This window comes from Callospermophilus lateralis, chromosome 5 (assembly GCF_048772815.1).
Source record: "Callospermophilus lateralis isolate mCalLat2 chromosome 5, mCalLat2.hap1, whole genome shotgun sequence".
Taxonomy (NCBI): domain Eukaryota; kingdom Metazoa; phylum Chordata; class Mammalia; order Rodentia; family Sciuridae; genus Callospermophilus; species Callospermophilus lateralis.
Window position 1 is genome coordinate 143,015,158 of NC_135309.1, and position 21,793 is coordinate 143,036,950.

The 21,793-nt window shown below is 35.2% G+C and overlaps 1 protein-coding gene across 1 annotated transcript in view; it reads right to left on the reverse strand.

Annotated features, from left to right (window-relative positions):
• Positions 1-820: 820 nt before the first annotated feature.
• Positions 821-21,793, reverse strand: part of Golph3 (golgi phosphoprotein 3) — a 35,567-nt gene continuing 14,594 nt past the window's right edge. The window contains exons 2-4 of the mRNA XM_076857339.2: positions 13,216-13,347; positions 9,669-9,783; positions 821-2,756 (exon numbers count right to left, since the gene is read on the reverse strand). Of these exons, the coding sequence (XP_076713454.1) occupies positions 2,332-2,756; positions 9,669-9,783; positions 13,216-13,347 (672 nt within the window). The 3' untranslated portion in view covers positions 821-2,331. The remainder of the gene's footprint in view (positions 2,757-9,668; positions 9,784-13,215; positions 13,348-21,793) is intronic.

Sequence of the window (21,793 nt, forward strand, 5' to 3'; positions counted from 1 at the left end):
TCACTTTTGGGGGAAAAAGGAGGTTTCTGCTTTTGAGACACGGTCCCTCACTAAATGCTTAGGCAGTCTTCAAACTCAGGAACATCCTCAGCTTCCTGAGTAGCTGGGATTATAGACAGGCAACACCACACCCAGTCAAGGAGGTTATTTGAATGGACAGAAAAATGTGTCTTTTTTCATGCATTAGTACAGGGGCTGGCAAACTGTAGGCCCTGATTGTTTCTGTGAAGTTTTATTCCAACACAGCCTAGTCTCTTATTTATAATGTCAATGACAGCTTTCATTCAACAAAGTGAGGAGTAGCTGTAACAAACAAAATATGTGGCTCTAAAAGCCTAAAGTAGGGACTGGGGATATGGCTCAAGTGGTAGCGCAGCGCTGGCCTGGCATGCGTGCAGCCCAGGTTCGATCCTCAGCACCACATACAAACAAAGATGTTGTGTCCGCTGATAACTGAAAAATACTAAAAAAAAAAAAAAAATTCTCTCTCTCTCAAAAAAAAAAAAAAAAAAAAAAAAAAAAAAAGCCTAAAATATATATGTGAATATTTAAGAAAAAGTTTTCCAAGTCTTGCATTGAAATCTGACAATTCTATACTAGGTAAAACTTCATTTAAAAGCAAATTCAAGGGGCTGGGGTTGTGGTTCAGCGGTAGAGCGCTCGCCTAGTATGTGTGAGGCCCTGGGTTCAATCCTCAGCACCACATAAAAATACATAAAATAAAGGTATTGTGTCCAACTACAACTAAAAAAAATAAATATTTTTTTTAAAAATAAAAGCAAACCCAAAACACAAAATACAAATGACATGCTTGCTCTGATTCAGGCACTTTCAAGATCATAGTTTATTTATTATTTCAGATAAAAAGATAGTATACATATTAGGGAATCCCTTAAAATTCAACTCTAGAGTTATACACCATCTAGTACTTTTGCAATGAATGTTAACCAAAGAAATTCCTAAACACCTGAAAGCCCCACTATTAACATGAACTATAGTAATAAAAAATTGACATTTAATTTGTTCAATGTATAGTATTTACATTATGAAACAATGGTGGTATGATAAACAGTGATAAAGAAATAGTAAAAATAAACTTTAAAAGCAAAGGTTTCTAGTCTTACAATGTGCTAATTATCATAATTGTATATAAAAAATTAAAACAGCAGAGCTTTCTGTTACAAAATTCTTAATCATCTGAGTTGTAGTCATTACTTGCTACCAATTTACATGCAACATCTGCTAGGACTGACATTTGATTTTTTTTTTCCCCCAAGGAAGTGTAAGTAGTTAAGTGACATTTCGGAGCAGACATTAATTTACTTGTTGACAGAAAAAAACTGTACTCAAGATTAGTACTGGTCACAAGCCTCTTCCCTACAGAAATCATAAGGACAGTTAAGACACACCCCCTCCAAAAAAAAAAAAAAAAAATCCAAAAACAGATGCAAAGGCAAAGAGTACCATGAACGGCAGAGCTCAAAAAAATCCCAGCACCAATCAGATACACATTTTTTCTCTCTTTCAATGATGAGAGGTCTATTTTGCCATCAAATAACAATGACTGAAGCTAGTAAGGGGCACCAGGTGTACAACTAATCAAATCTTGCAAAATACTAAGATGGAGGCAGGGTGGCCAGAAGAAGGAGTAATTTATATATAATTCAAACTATATACAGCTTAACTGGAATGCAGCTCATCCCAAACTGGCTTTGTGAAACAAATGGACCTTTATGATTTAATAGTTAAAATTATAACAAGTGTAATAATACAATAGATTTACATGGGAAGCAAAAATCCAAGGGGCATTTTATATTAAGTATTTACTGTGCTGTCTCAATTTAAAAATAATTTTGCTAAGTATACATCTCAACTGAGGTCTATGTATAAAATGTCCTAATAGATACAGATATTTACCTTTGGTGAGTTGAAGGCCTTGTTGTGACTTCTGTCTGAATTGTAGGCAGAATGATATAGATGGACGTGCACATGTGGGAAAACTCAAGTTGAGGTAATCCAGAAATTGTGCACGTGAGGTGACTGGAAGTACTTTGAAGACAAAGTACATCAGAAACCCAAAACAGGTAACAGTGAGAATGGCAACGGGGAATGGAATGCCAATATGGCAGTAAATTTGTTAAAAACAGAAAGAGGAAGGCCTCTCGTACCAGCAGAATCCTGCATACATACAAAAAGAAAAAGCCACCCACCATTTTATAAAACAAAAGCCAATTATAGTGTGGGAAAGTACAAACTGCAGAAAACCAGAAGTCAATAGAAGAAAAACTACTGGTTTACATGAGAGAAAGGAAACATTTCATTCCGACAGAGTTACTTGGTGAATGCCGCCACCACTGCCCACAGAACCTCGTTGGTGTTGGCCTTCAGACATTCTACCTCGGGGTCTAAGTCAAGAAGCTGCCGCACTCTCTTGGTAGCTAAGTCATACTGCTCGTCCAGAAGAGGTGCAAAGGCATTCTCCAGGACATCCGAGGCATGGGCTAAGTAAATGAGAGCCAGCAAGCGCTTGTCCATGCGATGAGGGTCATTCACCCATTTGTCAAGAACAGCTTCTTGTACCTTCTTGATGAGGCGCTGCTTAATGTTGTTATTGGTGAGAGGATGTGTCGTCATGTCAAAAAGTAGGAAGTTCTGTTTCTCTGTCGTCAGTACACCCTTTTCCACCAGGTTTTTAGCTAATCGTTCCCTCACGTTTCTTAATTGATAATGCAATTTTAATGGATTCCATGTCTCACCTAAACAAAAGATTTTGGAAGTTAGAAATGAAATGATGAGTATTACTTGCTATTTTTGCAAAGTTTCATAGTAATAGAATGAGCAGTAAAATTTAATTTTTCCCCCAAGAAATAAAAAAACTCAACAATATTTTGCTCCCCAATAAGACCATGAAGCATCTGAGGCTAGACCTTTGAATTTTAGGCACCTGACACATTCTCAGGCACGGTATTCACACAAAAATCTAATCAGAAAATAGTCTTCAAACCATAGTCACCCTTAGTCTAATGGGAAAATGAACTCAAATTATATTTCTAGTTCACTCCAGCTATTGCCAAAACTTACCAACAGCAAAATACAAACTTTCTCTACAAAACACCAGCCTACAACAAATGAACAAAAAAAATGATGTTTCCATGATATTCCTGGAAGTGCCAAACACATAGTCTAAAGGCTTTCCTGTGCAGGCTTGCTTTGATGACAAATAACATAAAGCTAATTCTAAGAGGACAACAAATTTCACAATTTTAATCTTGTGCATACTTCCAAGATAAATATTTTAAATAAAAGCAAATATTTTTCACTACAAGTTTTTTTCTTTACATTAGATTGAAAGAAATATAACAAAATATTAACCTTGGTTATCTTTTGGATTCTGTGTGACAATTTTTCTTCGTATTTTTCATTATTTTCCAAATGTCTCAAATATTAACTATTTTTGTAATTTGAAAAAAAAATACTATAATACTTTCCAAAATTAGGACTGGTCTGCTCACAATAGACCAATAAATACCCGAAAAAACTAAATTTAAAAGTAAATAACACAGTTCCTCAGTTGCACAAGTCACATTTCAAGTACAAATAGCTATGTGCAGCCCTTGGTTACTGACTAGATGGCATGAAATAAAATATTTTCATCATCACAGAAAGTTCTAGTGGTCTTAAACTGTTCAGTTAGCCATGGACAAGTATGTTACTATATTATTGAATACTAGTTTATACAGGCTTATGACAGAGTAATCATCCAATCCTAGACTTGCTTCACCATAAATAGAAATCTGGAGGAAATCTAAGCAACCCCTATGATGTCCAAACTTACTACCTGGAGGCACACACAAGACAATAGAGCAGAATAGTCTCTCTGGTCTGAGATCAGAGGTCAGAGAAGCCAAGGAAGCTGGAATGTGCAAGGCAGAGTACTGAAGCAAGCTCTATGCACAGAAAGGAAGTCTAGAACCCTGCGTGGTATACCCTTGAGTCTCTGACTAAAAACTAAGCCACACATGTTAAGGTAAGAAATTGGGCAAGGTTAGACAAAGAAATACCAGAAAGTTTTAGCTGAATAATTCCAAGAGTTTACATAAAGATCGGAAAAACTTTAGGTGAAAAGACCTCAATGAACACGTAGGATGTGCAGAAGAGACCACAGAAGGATGACACTTTAGTAGTAGGGTTAAACTAGATCAGACCACCCAAGATCGGCTCTAAAATAAGCTGATCCAAGCCAGGCACAGTGGTGGGTGCCCGTAATCCCAGAGTTTTGGGAGGCTGAGGAAAGAGGATCCAAGTTCAAACCCAGCCTCAGCAAATTAGCAAGGCCCTAATAAGCAACTCAGTGAGACCCTGTATCAAAATTAAAAAATGAAACAGACTGGGTATCTGCTCAGCAGTTAAGCATCCCTGGGTTCAATCCCTGATACCAAAAAAATAAAATAAAAATAAGATGATCCACAAGTAGTTTAACTATTTACTCCAAAACAAAATTCAACACTCTTCAAAAAACAGCACTCAACAATCTAACATTCACAATGTCTGCCATTCAGTTAAACACAAAAATCATTAGATTTGCAAAGAAGCAAGAAAATATGATCTAACACTAAGGGAGAAAAAAAATAAATAGTAAACCAAATCGGACATCACCCAGAAATGACAGCGGTAATGGAATTAGCAGACAAAAAAACTTAAAACAGCTACTGTAAGTATCTAATTTAAAGGAAAATATGCACACAAATTTTTTTTTTCTTTTAAAGGCTTGTTTCCTCTTAAGGAATGATACAGAAATGTCAATTTTGGATTTACTTTGAAAAAGCAGGGAATTCAAAACTGTCAAATATTATATGACATCTAGGCACAACTGCACAACCCTATAATCCCAACTACTCAGGAGTCTAAATAAGCAGGAGAATTACAAATCCAAGGCCAGCCCCAGCAAATCTGCAAGTCTCTGTCTCAAAATAAAAAATAAAAAGGGCCAAGAATGTAGTTTAGTCATAAAGTGTTCCCTGGTTTCAATCCCCAGTGCCAGGAGAAAACACACACACACACACACACACACACACACACACGTACCTAACTCACTAATAATTAAAGTCACTCCATGGATTTAAAGACAGCAAACAAACAAAAAGTAGTCCTGGCAAATCAATTTCCACAAAAGAAAAACAACTGCTACATTCAATGTCTTTGGTACTTTCAAAAAGAAAAAGCACTGAAATATATTTGGAGCCATATTAGATTTAACAACCTTACAGTATTAAACAAGAACATTGAGTAATAAACATGATTCTTATTTCAACTTCTGGTGTCAAACAAGCTCATAACTACATTCAATGTCAAGAAATTAGTAACTGCTGATGAGGCAGTATAACAAAACAAGATTAAGAACAGGCTCTATAGCCAGACTGGTTCAGTTTAAACCCCTACTTAGGCAAACACCCAGCTGTGTAGCCTGTGCAAGGCTCAACCTCTCTCCTCCATTTCTTCATCTGTAAAGTAAGGATAACATTGTATCAAGCTCAAAGGGATATTATGAGAATTAAATGAGACATCAAATTCTCAGAATAGAGCCTGATACACAGCTCTCAATAATTGTTAAGTATTATTTACTAATGTGCAAAATCAACATCCTGGATGAAAAAAATTATAGTATTCACAATGTTCTCAGCATACAGTAGGTACCAAGAGTATAAACATTAAGACATATTTTTTACCCTGAAAGAATTTAAAATCAAATTGAAGACACATTCATGTTAGTGGATAGAATAAAATGGAAAGAGGGCCCTATGAATGACATGAACAAAGTTCCCAAACAAATGAGAAATGACTTGGGTTTAATATTAAGGGGTATTTCTAAGAAAGTTAGAAAAGAAAGGCCAAGCTAAATCTAGAAATCTGAATTTCTAGAGAATCTGGATTTCCAGAGAACAGCAGCCTGGACTATGGACCAAAGAAACAACAAAATACATAGCCGGTGATTATAAGCGGGCTATAAGTCCTAGAGGAGGTACACATCTTCTTTCAAAGGTATGGGATATCCAATTTTTTATTGTGCCAGTCCACTGTCTCCCAAAAATTGCCTGTCTGCTGCATCTTTCACCAGACAGTATGGGCTTTATTTTTTGTTTCCTATGGCAACGATTAGAGTAGGATGGGTTCTATTAATTGATTTTTAGAAATTTAAACTAATACAACATAAAATATTAGCCAAATTTACATTAGTCTGTTTAAAAAACTATAGTTCAATTCTAAATTAATTAACCATGCAGTTAATATGTAAATTACCAAAAAAAAAAAAAAAAAAAACACTACTATCCCCTGGCAATTCTAGCTAATTAGGTATTATTGCTTTAATATGTTTATGTTGTCATCAAACCAAAGTGTAGCAGAACAACTTTAACTTAGTAAGTCAAACAGGAAGGAATTTTATGCCCCACAAAACATCTTGGTCATCTATTCCCAAACAACAGGAAATAGAGAAGTATGTAATTCTGGAAACCCAGTTAAATTTCTCTTTGCAAGCATTAAAAAGAATACTCTTCTAATGCTGCTACACAATGGTTTGTTTTCTTTCTCAAGGGAAACAGATAGGATTAACAGTTTATGACCACTGCTTATTGTACTAAAGTCATACGAATATCTGCTCTCACCATATCCTTAATTATATCTTATATATTACAACCAACGGAACATGTAATGCTTACAAAGTTCCTGTGAAAAATTTCTTAATTAAGTATGCTACCTTAATTGTTCACTGTTGCAACTAAAATTGAGAAGAGTCTATACACAGACCCACCTTCAATAAGGTGTTCCATTTATGATAGGACCTTCTCATGGGCAACCATTTCTGCCTCAGAGGAAGTAATAAAAAGGGACCAAGTCATCATCTTCTTTTGTAGCAATTCCCTGAAAGAGGGCAAACCATGTGTGCTCACTCAAGAAAAAGTGAGTTATTCAGATCTCCTCAGATATAAAAACTTCAAAAGGTTTTTTAGATCTCCTCAGATATAAAAAATAAATTTCATAAGCAGAAGGTTGAAACCATAAGGGAATATCTCAAGTGCTATATTTCTTGTGATACACAAGAAAAAAGGTATAATGAAATAAATGAGTATCTTGGTATCCTGAAATTTCTACCTTTTATTTTTAAAAACAAAAAACAAATTAAGCCAAGTGCAAAGGATAAAGTCACCCCCAAGTTAGGCATAATTAAGACACCAGTATAAATTGGGATGAGAGGAGTATAGATGGATTAATGAAAATATAAGGTTTGATCTATGCCAGCTACTAAAGATTTAGTTACTTCAGTTTAAGAATATTAAAAATCTTTTTAAATTTTTGTAATAAATGCTTGATGAATGAGTAGTGTTTGAATTACTACATTAAAAGATATTACTGTAATCCAGTCCCTAAATCACTGTATATGTATACATACAGAGTGTGTGTGTGTATGTATGGAAAGACTTGGTAAATTATACATGCAAATTTAATATATATAGAATTTATTTGTAGTTCATTTTTTAAAGGAAAGTGTGAGAAAAAAAGTTCTTAAGAGATAATATTCACCACCCAAAAATCATACCAAAAGAGAATGACATATTAAATAATTTCTCTGCAAAGAACTCCTAACTGCCTGGACATCATATTAAACTATAAGCAGCTTCCCTCATACATGTGGCAGTCTAGTGACACCTTATGACCAAACTGATCAACTACATATATTGTGACCAAACTGATCAACTACTTAAGGTTTCAGAAGCCAGAAATTTTATTTTACTAGAGTTTAGAATTATACATAATTGTTGGGTTTATCCCCTACTCATACATGCGTACAAATTAATTTCAGTTCATGACTAATTTTATTTTTAAAAACAGTAGTTTTATTAAAAACTTTTAAAGTCTGTCTTGCACATTTTTTATTAATTTTAAGAGATGTTTAAATGTTTAAAATGTTATCAATAGTTTTAACATTATATAATAAAAAATGAGTCCCTAGATATACCATCCATCCCAGGTAAATAAACCTTTTTGTTTCTTAATGAAAATATTCTCTAATTGCCTTCTTTATTTCTACATTAAAAGCCTCCTGTGTACCATCTCTACTGCTGGTTGTAATAACCACCAATAAACCTGTGTTAATCATTCTCTCTTCTTTACAAATGATCACACATTTCTGTTAACAATGCAACAGCATATAATCTTTGGAACAAACACAGACCCAGCATGTAAGGACAGATTCACCAATTTTACCACTACCTCTAATCCCTCTAAACAGATACACTTCCTTCTGTGTCTCTTTCTTACTCTTTAAAAAAAGTCTAATCCAATGTCTACATCTTCCTTCAACTACTAAAGATCTCAAGGATTTCTCTTTTCTGAGCTACCGAACTTTCAAAGAACCATACTGTTAAACTCTAATCTGTTATCAAATTATTTAGATATATACAATTGTTCCAAGTGGACTTTAAGATTCTTTCAATCGTTTTTGAGTATCTCTTTTAAAAAAGTTTCATAGCACCTATGTCTGTATTGTTGAAGCAACTGGTATTTGATACCATATACTATCTTAAAGCAACTAAACATTTTTAAAATTTTAAAAATCAGAAAGCTGGCCTCAGAACTATACCCTTATAAATGATTAAAATGGTAAATATTACATTATTTATATTTCACCTAAAGAAAAGAAATTTTAATCAGCAAGCAATATTTTGGTACATTCACTAGATGGGAAACATACATTTACTTAAATTAAATCTTAAATGTATTTAAATACTTTTGAGAAAAGCTTAGAAGACTTCACATCTTTTCAATGTCCAATCAAGTGGGAAGAGTGTAACAGCTGCTCAAGTTAAGAACCAAGTTCAGTTATTAAATAAAAGTCACTCATAAAATGTTAGGTAAATACAAGTAGATAGTCATCTTAAATGTCAACCCAAGACCCTTATGTGACATACTAATTTATACTAATTTCCTCTGCCAATGCATATACTGTCAAAGGACATGTGGCAGTCAAAGATATGCTATTAAACCCAATGTACTATTAGTATGTATGATGTAAGATCAAGAAATGACTTATGGGCAGAGCATCTGAAGATATCTCCACAGTTTAACCCAGCCTACACAGAATAAGAAGTGGACTACAATTCTGATAAAGAATGATGGGAGCTGAAAGAAAGAATATTACATCTCATCAATAAATGCTCAGGGACTAGGGATATAGCTCAGTTAGTATAGTGCTTGCCTCACATGCACAAGGCCTAGGTTCAATCCCCAGCACCACCAAAAATACATATATTTGTATACATACATACATACATCATAAGATGAAACTGGGGAAAAAAAAACACTTTTTTCCCCTCTTAGTGATAAATAACCTTCAAATCTGTCTCAGTGACTAAACAAGATTCTGCTATTTTTTATGGGCTCCTTTCAAAAGAATTTAAAATTTTATGGGCTGGGGATGTGGCTCAAGCGGTAGCGCGCTCGCCTGGCGTGCGTGCGGCCCGGGTTCGATCCTCAGCACCACATACAAACAAAGATGTTGTGTCCGCCGAGAACTAAAAAATAAATATTTTTAAAAAATTCTAAAAAAAAAAAAAAAATTTATAAATACTTTTAAATAAAATTCATTTTTTTATTTTTCTACAGTGGCTTACCACTAAGTAATTCAATCCAGTTCTGGACTGTTTCTGGAGGTTGAGTCTCCTTAACATGCTTTAGAGCTTCATCCAGAAGAACATCCCCTGTTGGTGCATCAGACTTACAGATCACCTAAAACACAAGCATTAAGACTGTTTTCTGACATAAACTCTTTAAATTAAAAAAAAAAAAAAAAAAAAATCAACAACTGTGCAAGTAATTCACCAAGCTCAAAGTGTTCATTTCATGCAGTATCAAAGTTCAAAGTTTAAATTAATTCTGTGTTAAGGAAATTCTGTATTTAACCTAACCAGATTAGGTACAAACAAATGAAAATGAAGCTACTATGCAATAACTAGTAAGGCTAAATGCTAGAATAATTCATTCTTAATACAATTCCACTTATTGAACCTTGGGCTATTTGATCCAGAAATTCATTTATAAAACATTATTAATTCAAAAACCAATCTTGCTAGGTGCTATGGCACACACACGCCTGTAATCCCAACAGCTCAGGGGGCTAAGGCAGGAAGATCACAAGTTCAAAGCAGCCTCAGCAAAAGCAGGGGCTAAGTAAGCAACTGAGCGAAACCCTGCCTCTAAATAAAATACAAAATAGGGCTGGGGATGTAGCTCATGGTCGAGTGCCACTGAGTTCAATCCTCAGTACCCCTACCCACTCACCCACCAAAAAACAGTCTCAATTATTTGAAATAATCTCATATACAATAAAGGTGACATTTCACTTCAGAGAAAGAAATCTGAACATCATTAAGTTGACTAATGAACTGGAGGCAAAAATCAAGTAAGATTGGCTCCTCTGAGCTTCTTCCACAATAAAAGATTAAGATTCAAATAGGAAAAATAATTTTAAGGATGAGAAAGACTTTTTTTAAACTGCCACCACTAGTAGAATAAAAATTTTATTAAATCCCCAGCACTGCCCTCTGGGGAAAGAAAAAACTAAAAACAGAACAGAAGTAGATATAGACAGACACTAAAGAACAACTGGAAGGCTCTCTCGGGATGTGGCTCAAGTGGTAGCACGCTCGCCTGGCATGTGTGAGGCACTGGGTTCGATCCTCAGCATCTCATAAAAATAAAATAAAGATATTATGTCCATCTAAAACTAAAAAAAAATAAATATTAAAAAAAAAAAAAGAACAACTGGAGCAACCAGAAGATGGAAAAAGCAAGGAAAAGATTCTTCCTTAGAGCCTTCAAAGAAAACACAGCACACCTAGATTTCAGACCTCTGGCCTCCAGAACTGTAAGGGAATAAATCTATTTTTTTTTATTTATTTGATTTAATTAGGTATATATGACAGCAGAATGCATTTTGATTCATTGTACATAATTGCAGCACAACTTTCCATTTCTATGGTCTTACACACTGAAGCGTCACACCATATGTGCACTCATACATGTTACCTAGGGTAATGATGTCCACCTTATCCCACCATCTTTCCTGCCCCCGTGTATCCTCCCTATTTTCCCTCCCCTTTGCCCAAAGTTCCTCCATTTTTCCCATCTCTCCCCTCCCCATTATGGATCAGCCTCCACTTATCAGAGAGAACTTTCGGCCTTTGGTGTTTTGGGATTGGCTTACTTTGCTTAGCATGATATTCTCCAACTCCATCCATTTACCTTCAAATGCCATAATTTTATTCTTTTTTAATGCTGAGTAACATTGCACTGTGTGTGTGTGTGTGTGTGTCATCATTTGTTTATCCATTCATCCACTGAAGGGCTTCTAGTTTGGTTTCACAGTTTAGCTATTGTGAATTAAGCTGCTATGAACATTGATGTAGCTACATTACTATAGTATGCTAATTTTAAGTCCTTTGGGTGTAGACCAAGGAGGGGAATAGCTGGGTCAAATGGTAGTTCCATTCCAAGTTTTCTAAGGAATCTCCATACTGCTTTCCAGATTGGTTGCACCAATTTGCAGTCTCACCAGTGTGCCTTTCCCCACATCCTTGCCAACGTTTATTATTGTCTGTATTCTTGATAGCTGCCATTCTGACTGGCGTGAGATGAAATATTAAGAGTAGTTTTGATTTGCATTTCTCTAATTACTAGAGATGTTGAACATTTTTCATATATTTGTTGATCAAGTGTATATCTTCTTCTGAAAAGTGTCTGTTCAGCTCCTTAGCCCATTTACTGATCAGGTTGTTTGGGGTTTTTTGGTGTTACGTTTTTTGAGTTCTTTATATATCCTGGATGTTAGTTCTCTATCTAACGTGTGTGTGGCAAAAATTTTCTCCCAAAATGTAGGCTCTTTGTTCACCTCTTTGTTTCTTTCTTTTGCTGAGAAGAAGCTTTTTAGTTTGAATCCATCCTATTTATTAATTCTTGATTTCATTTCTTGCGCTTTAGGAGTCTTGTTAAGGAAGTTGGGACCTAATCTGATATGATGAAGATTTGGGCCTTACTTTTTCCTCTAGGTCCTAGGTCTTTGATCCACTTTGAGTTTTGTGCACGATGAGAGACGGGTTTATTTTCATTTTGCTGCGTAAGGATTTCCAGTTGTCCCAGCACCATTTGTTGAAGAGGTTCTCTCTTCTCCAATGTATGTTTTTGGCACCTTTGTCTAGTATGAGATAACTGTATTTAAGTGGGTTTGTCTCTGTTTTCTATTCTGTACCATTGGTCTACATATCTATTTTTGTGCCAATACCATGCCATTTTTGTTACTATAGCTTTGAGGTCTGGTATTGTGGTGCCTCTCACTTCACTCTTCTTGTTGAGGACTGCTTTGGCTATTCTTCCAAATTAATTTCATGATTGCTTTTTCTATTTCTATAAGGAATAATGTTGGGATTTTAAATGGAATCACACTGAATCTGTATAGTGCTCTGGGTAGTATGGTTATTTTGACAATATTAATTTTGCCTATCCAAGACCATGGGAAAGAAACCTTTCCATCTTCTAAGGTCTTTTTTAATTTCTTTCTTTAGTGTTCTGTAGTTTTCATTGTAGAGGCCAATATGACCTCTACTGAACCACACCACAGAAATAACTACTCAAACCTTCACAGTGAAGACTGATATCTGAAAAGCCCTCAAGGTCTACTAAAAAGATCAACAGCCAGGGCTGGGGTTGTGGCTCGGCAGTAGAGTGCTTGCCTTGCACGTGTGAGGCACTGGGTTGGATCCTCAGCACCACATAAAAATAAATAAACAAAACAAAAGTACTACTTCCATCTACAACTAAAAAAGAAAATTTAAAAACAAAAGATCAATAGGGTAACTTGCACAGAAACCTTTTTGAACTTCTTAAAGTTATGTCAAGTCTTTGAAAATCATAGCTTTTAGAAGCAGCAAATAAACTTGGGCATATATCTACATATATAAATAGCAGTGGTCATTGATCCTAATAATGAATTATATTATTCATTATATATGAAAGAATCAGGAAACCAAGAATACAAAAAGGATAAGGAATGCAATCCAATAAAAATAACATTTAAATCACTTCAATTTCTGAAAGCTAGTAGTAGAAACATTCTTTGTTTTAAGCAGAACAAATTCAATAAAAGGATGTTAGCAATCCTCTTACCTTTCTTGTTAAAAGACTTTTACGTCTCATTCCACAAGCCTCTAGTTGTAACCTTCCTCTCAATGCTAATTCAATTAACATACAGCCACGTAATCCAGATGATATACAGTCATTCCAAAATGATGTGTAACCCTATTTTTTAAAAAAGGAAAACAAAATTTGCCTTTAATTAAGAGTCAGAAATACTTTTAGCCAAAGTCATTTTTTATTGTCTTTTACCTTTCATTATCTTTCTACAACAAAATACTGAAAAAACAGAATACATATTATTAATCTAAAGTTACCATGGTCTTTTGTCTTTTCACCATATATCCTTACATACAGATAAAACAACTTTGATCAAAGACTTAGAAATATAATCCATGCTTTACTGAGCTGTGTACGACTCTTACTGATCACAAGTTCCAGGAAACCTGGAAGTTAACCTCAGACTAGTATTTAATTAGTAGTATGTGAGAAAGTTCAGGAAATCAGGAAAAACAATCTAGCCAATTAGGTCTCAAGGAGAATTAAAACATCATTTATTTGTTGCTATAAGATAAAAACACAAAGTTAATTTTGGAATACATCAGAAAAAGACATGCATAAACCCATGAGTGGAAAGGACAATTATATGCCTAAAGTTCTGGGTAACAGTAAAAATATTATCTTGGCCCTTAGAGAATTTAAGTGCAACATCCAAGCATCAGGGAATACTGGTCAATCAGGCATCACACCAGGGTACTCTTCAAGAGCAAGAAATAGGGGTTGTTCAAATTATAAAGCCAAGAACTGTGCCAGTAGAGTTCACAGCTATCAATTTAAGATTCTCAGTTCTCATAAGAAAGTGGAAACTTCAATGGTTCTAGTTAAGCCCCCTCAGAAGTGGATAACAAATAATTTTGGTAGGAGAGAAGAACATGTCAACTGAATTACAGAAGAGTGGACAGTCAGAATTAGGATCTAACCGGGATTGAGGAGGCCTGGACCCTCATATCTGGCACTTGTATGGGGGGGGGGGGGGATGCTAGGGATTGAATAGGGGCGGTAGGTTACCAGTGAGTTACATTTCGAGATCTTTTTTTTTTTTTTTTTTTTTTAAACCTTGAAACAGGGTCTTGCTAAATTTTGGAGGCTGGTCTTGAACTTACAATACAATCCTCCTGCCTCAGCCTCCTGAGATACTGGAATTACAGGTGTGCACCACCATACCCAGCTGTATCTGGCACTTTTAAAAATCAGTCCTGGGAGCTGGGGTTATGGTTCAGTGGTAGAGCACTTGCCTCACATGACTGGGGCACCACATACATACATACATACATACATTAAATAAACAGATAAATAGATAAATAAAATGAAGATACTGTGTCTATCTACAACTAAAAATTAAAATAATCAGTCCTGGTACTTTGTAAGGTCAGAGTGGTCAATTATGGCCCATGAATCATTATTGATACAAGACTTACTTAATACAAGTAATTAATTATTGATACAAGTCTACTTAAAGTAGACTGAGGAAGCTATCATTCTTAAGAATGAGGAGGGCTTTGGGAAAATGAGAATTTAAGGGAACCCTAAGAGAAAAACAAAATTATAAGTTTGGGGGATTTTTTAGAGGTTAATTTAAATGTGAGGTAGATGGGGAAAACTAGATTTGAGAGAATCCTTTTAGACTTGGTAAATGTAAATGATCTGATCAAATTAATACCAGCAATTTTGCAAGTGGTTACTAAAACTAATAATAGAGATTAAGTAAAACACATGGAAATTAAAGCTGTAGGAAGACTGGAAATAGATTCTACATGAAAGCAGAATTACAGAATAGATTCTACATGAAACTAGAAGTACTAGAATTATAGATATGTGGCTCTAACTGACCTGGATACACAAATGGAGTTCCTAGAGTTACAGTTCTACAAAGAAAGTACACCTCATGAAGAATGGTGTGGAAGGATCCATAGCCTGAAAGTCCCAGATGAACAAAATTTAGAAGTTTACATTTGATAACAGAGGACTAAATAAACATTAGTCTCAACTGATCTAGGGCTATCAGTAACCCACAGATGTTAGCAAAATTGAGTTTTTATTAATAAACTTAAGAGATTTATACTTAGTGAATGGTTCTGGAAAATTCATGTTGGAAAGCAGATGAAGGACAATTCTACAGCAAGGCTCTGGGACTTATCAGGAATATTCCAAAGATAAGTGAAGCCAGGCATAGTAGCATACACCTATAATCCCAGAGACCTGGAAGACTGAGGCCCTGTCTCAAAATAAAAAATAAAAAAGGCTGAAGATGTAGCTCAGTAGTAGTTCCCTGAGTTCAATTCCCAGTTTAAAAAATAAATAAATAAATAAAGCCAACAAAAGCCAAAAATAAGCAACAGAAAGTCTATTATTTTGTGACCTTCTGCTAAAATCCATATCATAAAAGCATAATCAAGAATTAAATGAGAAGGGTTTTAAAAAGAGAGGTTAAACAAAAATGACCAAAAAAAAAAAAAAAAAAAAGTATGACTGATCAGATGGCAATAACACATGGGAAAGAGAGAATGCAACAGAATGGGAGAGTCAAGTGAATTGGTCGTGACATAGGCTTGCAAGGTTTTTGACATTACAATACAGACTACCAGCTGGCAGGGGAACTTTACATAAGATAATCTTGCCAAGTGCTGAGGAGTTCTTTTATTTTTTCACCTGTCTTGTGCTAACCTTAATAATATATATTTTATCAACTTCTAAAAATATTATTTCTAAGGTTTAGTATCTTTGTAATTTGAGTGCACTTTTAAATAATAATGGCACCTTAAAGGACATTCAGTATTATAGCTATTGAACTGACCTAAATACATGAAAGAGAGAGGAAACCTGTGGTCTAGGACTGCTGGGTACGCAGCAATAGAGATGAACTTGTCAGTTACTGGACAGTACTTAAAATGTGGTACGAGACTGGGCAACTGAATACCCAGATCTAGTCATGCTGACAATCTGCCCGATTTATCAGTGAATATGATTTTATAGGAGTGCATCAATAACAACCAGACAGCCCAGAGGATTTCAAACTGCTACTCTCTATGAAGCAATTACAGAAGCTTGTAGTCTAGGCAGAATAGTTATGTATTCACAACACTTGTTTGTGCCCAGCAAAAATCTTATACCCATCTATCAAGCAGAGAAAGTCGCTACTTTAAAATGGTAATTAAAATATGTGGGGAAGACTAGTGATTAACTGGCAATATCAAGCTATTATTTGATTCAAAAATATGAAACCATACTTGAGAGGATAAAGAATTGATAATGTATTCAGGGATGGTTCCCACCTCTTGCTCCTGGAAGCTAATAATCGTTTCTACCTTAAATGGATTTGAAATTCCACAACCACTAATGGAGGGGATACCTTCATAGCCTCAGTCCACTAGTGCTCAACATTCAGAGTCACCCTAAGGAAGGACCACTAGCCAATCAGCTGGTTGATGAAGCATCAGCAGCTGCACTAAGATCCATAGGACCTTGAGGGTATCCCCCATGCACTGTATAACTAATAACTCAGTCCTAAGACGATCACAAAATAAATAGTTTGGGGCACTACAAGTCCAAGATTATGATCAGATATTAGTCCATATATTTTAAAATATAAGGAGAAGAACAGAGACATCCCAAGAAGGAATAGGTCATTTCCACCTACAAAGAATACAGAAAAACATGACTTTACTAGGTTTATAGATCCAAAACACAACAAAGCATGCAGAACAGAGTATGCCATTAAGACCCCAATATGCTGTGCTGATGTACTGGGATGCCAGAAAAACCTATAAACAGGCACATTTGAAAGTTATACCATGTGCAGCTCAGAGATATCGAATAAAACTGGAAAGCGAGACAGGAAAAAACTCCTGGAGACCAATTTATTTAAAAAAGAAAAGAAAAGAAAAACCACTTGCCTTTTACCAGTCACCTCTTAATAACCATTAAATCCCAGAAGGCAGACACTTTGCAATGGAGCACCAGTCTGCAGAGTTCTATACCAATCTGTTTAAAGTTTCTAGGGTCAAAGCCTCAGACAAATGGCCAATCTTCAGGGCAGATAACATTAAGGTTGTTCAAAACTAAACTCCCTTTTTCATATAGCATGCTATTCAAAAGTAAGGAGCCCAGAAGAAAAAAACGAATGACACAATAACAAGGGAATGACCCAGGGGACATATTCTGCAGACATAATACTTCCCTCAATGGGCAGGATCAAGGTCAAAATTTGGGGAGCAGAGATTATAGGAAACCCAATGTGGTTTCACATATAAGCAAGAATCAACTGATTTTTCTCAGTGATAATACAGATACTTACTTGGATTCCAAATGCCTGATTTCCATTTCCCCCTCAAAAGGCCCAACCTGAATGGGGAAGATATTTTTACTGGCTCCCCTATAGCTGCAAACAATGAAATGAGGTCTCACCACTGATCTACTCTTAAGTGCCTAGTCTTCTGTTAAGAAGGAACTCACAATTTTAATAAAATAAATACATATTATATAAATGTCATATGAGAGATATATTCAGATGTGTGTGTTTGGTTTATTATGGTATGGTACCAGAGATTGAACTCAGGAATGTTTAACCCTGAGCCACATCCCCAGCCCATTTTATATTTAGAGACAGGGTCTTGCTAAATTGCTATGGCTGGCTTGGAACATACAATCCTGCCTGAGCCTCCTGAGCCACTGGGATTACAGGCATGCACCACCCACCTAACTAAGATTTTCCCTAATGTGTTATAAAAATATTTGCAACATGGAAAAATGGGGGGGGTGGTATATCAGGTAAGTTCAGTATTTCCCAAACATTCTCGACTTTCTTGACCTTGGAACACTGGTATGCCTTTAACAGCTTGCAGATTACAATTCTATGTAAATCAGTTTTTTTTAAAATCCTGGTGCAAAAGATCAGTGCAAAAATAAGAATTACATTATCAAATTATGTGTGTGTGTATAAAATGTTTCCATTTTTAAGTAGATAAGAAATGATAGCAGTAGAAATGGTTATAGTTAATTTTACTTCAGACTTTATAAATTAAAGAAATAGTTAATTTTAGTTTAGACTTTATAGACTAAAGAAGATTGGAAAAGACCATGGTTGTTCAGACATATAAGGTAATAATTAACACAGTATGAATAACAGTGATAAAGGCAAAATATCAGAAGCACTAAAAAACTTCCAATGAAAATAGCTAAGGACAAATTAAAATAGAACTGGGAGGTAATAAAGAACAGAGCTTAAGAGCCCAAACTATGAATAACACCTGAAAATTCAAATCAACCCCCACTCTGCCACATACTATGTAATTAAATTTCCAAGATTAGTTTTCTTTGCATAAAGAGTACATATAAAGCAACTCCTGGCAAACAGTAATTTTTAAATAATGACAAATACATACAACTACAATGGAATAGGCAGTGGGAGACTGCAAACTCAAATACTTAGAATGTAACAAGAACAAACATGACTGAATAAAGAGCCCAGGTATAGACTACTACAAATGAGAATGTCCTCCCTACCAAATGCAGAAAAACAACTCAGTTCAAAACAACTACTGGCATGTCACAGTGGTGCATGCCTGTAATCCCAACAGCTCAAGAGGCTGAGGATCACAAACTCAAAGCCAGCTTCAGCAACTTAGCAAGACCTTGTCTCAAAATGAAAAATAAATAAAGGACTGAGGATGTGGCTTTAACTCCCTCTGGGGGTTCAAAAACCAAAAAACCCGCTGCCATGTATAAAATGTGCATACTCTTGCCACATCTTTTAATTTTCCAAGAGAATAAAATTTGTATAAAATGTCCTATCTTTGAAATAGTTCAACAAGTTTTACCACTACATAGATCAAACAAAATATACCTACAAACCAGTGTGTAACTTCTAAATTAACCTTTTACAAATATATAGTTCTCAACTACCAGTAATATGTACCAAGAACAGATACAGTTTTCACATACAAAATATTTCAAAATGAAACCACTAAAACACAACACTGTATCTTCCACATAATATTTCCATAGAGTTGAATTCTAATATAATCAGTGTTCTGAAACCGTCTTCCTAAACAGACTTTCCCCAACAAAAGAAAATAACATTACCAAAACATGGGGTTTACTACCAAACCCAATCCAAAAAGCAGTGCTAATGATGCCCCATCTACAGATTGAGGTGACTGTGCCTGACACATCTAACTGGACTAGAATGGGCAAATTAAAAGTCTTACTCAAGAACCTGAACTTGGGGCTGGGGATGTGGCTCAAGGGGCAGCGCGCTTGCCTGGCATGCGTGGGGCACTGGGTTTGATCCTCGGCACTACATAAAAATAAAATAAAGATGTTGTGTCCACCGAAAACTAAAAAATAAATATTTTTTTTTTAAAATTATCTCTGTCTCACTTAAAAAAACAAATTAAAAAAAAAAAAAAAAAAAGAACCTGAACTTGGCGCACTGGGTCAGTTATGGAGGCACTGTAGCTATAATTGTGTATACAGAAATTACAAGTCATTTTATACAAATGCAAGAGTTTAAATAAAGCTAAGCAGAAATATTTTCACAATAAAAACAAGGGATTATACAATGTGAAGCAGAGAGACACACAACACACCCACCCTAATAACTAAAGCATACCTATATGGTTGGACTAAACCTTGTTTCTACAAGATATACCTACCTGTATCTACTGTTACTTAGGCTACTTTGAGAGGTTTTTGATCTTACAAACACATAACTTTTTTTTTTTTAACTTTCACGCTTAAATTTTTTTGTTTAATAGTGTTTCACATTGAAGGTAATAACATTAAATGCCTGCATTAAATTACCTCCAACTGAGTCACACGTGAGGTGGACACGCCTGTAATCTCAGTCACTTGGGAGGCTGAGGCAGGTGGATTGCAAATTCAAAACCAGCTTCAGCAACTTAGCTAGGCTCTAAGCAACTTAATGAGACCCTGTCTCTAAATAAAATATTAAAGGAGGGGCGGGATGTGGCACCTGGGTTCAATCCATGATACAAAAAAAAAAAAACCTCCATCTGAATTACTGAGGCAAACACATAACTTCTAAGAAGTTAAGACCAAAAGGAATCTAGTGACACACTGGACTTATGATATTAAACCAGTGATAATATGACAAAGGCCTTTTCTATTTCAATTACAGAAAATACAACTAAAAGATTCACTGTAAACTAAGAAATGCTACGCATGACCAAGAAATTCAAATTTACATGGCTATACCGCTAGGGTCTATTAATTAGGAAATCAACAAGTGTGATTATCACAATAAATGCAGATACTATTAACCAACTACAATTCAACCAATCAATATAATCCACTTGTCAGAGAGTAAATAAGAACTTGTTATCCAACACTGCCTGAAATTTTAATGCCACGTTAAAATCAGTCTCCCTAATTCCAAGCAAATACATAAATACACACATACACACACACACACACACACACACACACACCCCACATTAAAAAGCATTTATACAAATCAAAACTGAGAAACATTTTACCAAATAACTGATAAAGAACTAAAAGAAAACATGTTTAAAGAATTACAATCTTTAAAAAATGATTCATCAAATACAGAAATTCTATAAAGAGATGCTAGTTTTATAGTTGAACAGTATAGTGAGATGAAAATTTCACTATAGGAGTTCAACAACAGACCTGAAATCAAAATTTAATTTGAATAACAAAGAAAAAAGAAGAGACCATAGACACCTTCAAACCTCCCAGAGTAAGAGTATCAGGAATCTCACAGGGAGATGAGGAAGCAGAAAAAATAACAGGTGAAAAATTCCCACATTTGATGGGAATACATTCATCTAAGATCCAAATGTTTAACAAATTCCAAAGGAGGGAGGCGCAAAGAGAGCCTCACCTAAACACACAATAGTCATATTATTAAGTGTGAATCTGGAGGTATAGCGATACCAGAGTTCAAATTGTACTACAAAGCAATAGTAACAAAAATAGCGTGGTGCTGGTACCAAAACAGGCAGGTGGATCAATGGTACAGAATAGAGGACACAGAAACCAATCCACAAAATTACAACTTTCTAATATTTGATAAAGGGGCTAAAAACATGCAATGGAGGAAGGATAGCATCTTCAACAAATGGTGCTGGGAAAACTGGAAATCCATATGCAACAAAATGAAACTGAATCCCTTTCTCTCGCCATGCACAAAAGTTAACTCAAAATGGATCAAAGAGCTTGATATCAAATCGGAGACCCTGCACCTGATAGAAGAAAAAGTTGGCTCTGATCTACATATTGTGGGGTCAGGCTCCAAATTCCTTAATAGGACGCCCACAGCCCAAGAGTTAATAACAAGAATAAACAAATGGGACTTACTTAAACTAAAAAGTTTTTTCTCAGCAAGAGAAACAATAAGAGAAGTAAATAGGGAGCCTACATCCTGGGAACAAATCTTTACTCCTCACACTTCAGATAGAGCCCTAATTTCCAGAATATACAAAGAACTCAAAAAATTAAACAATAAGATAACAAATAACCCAATCAACAAAAGGGCCAAGGACCTGAACAGACACTTCTCAGAAGA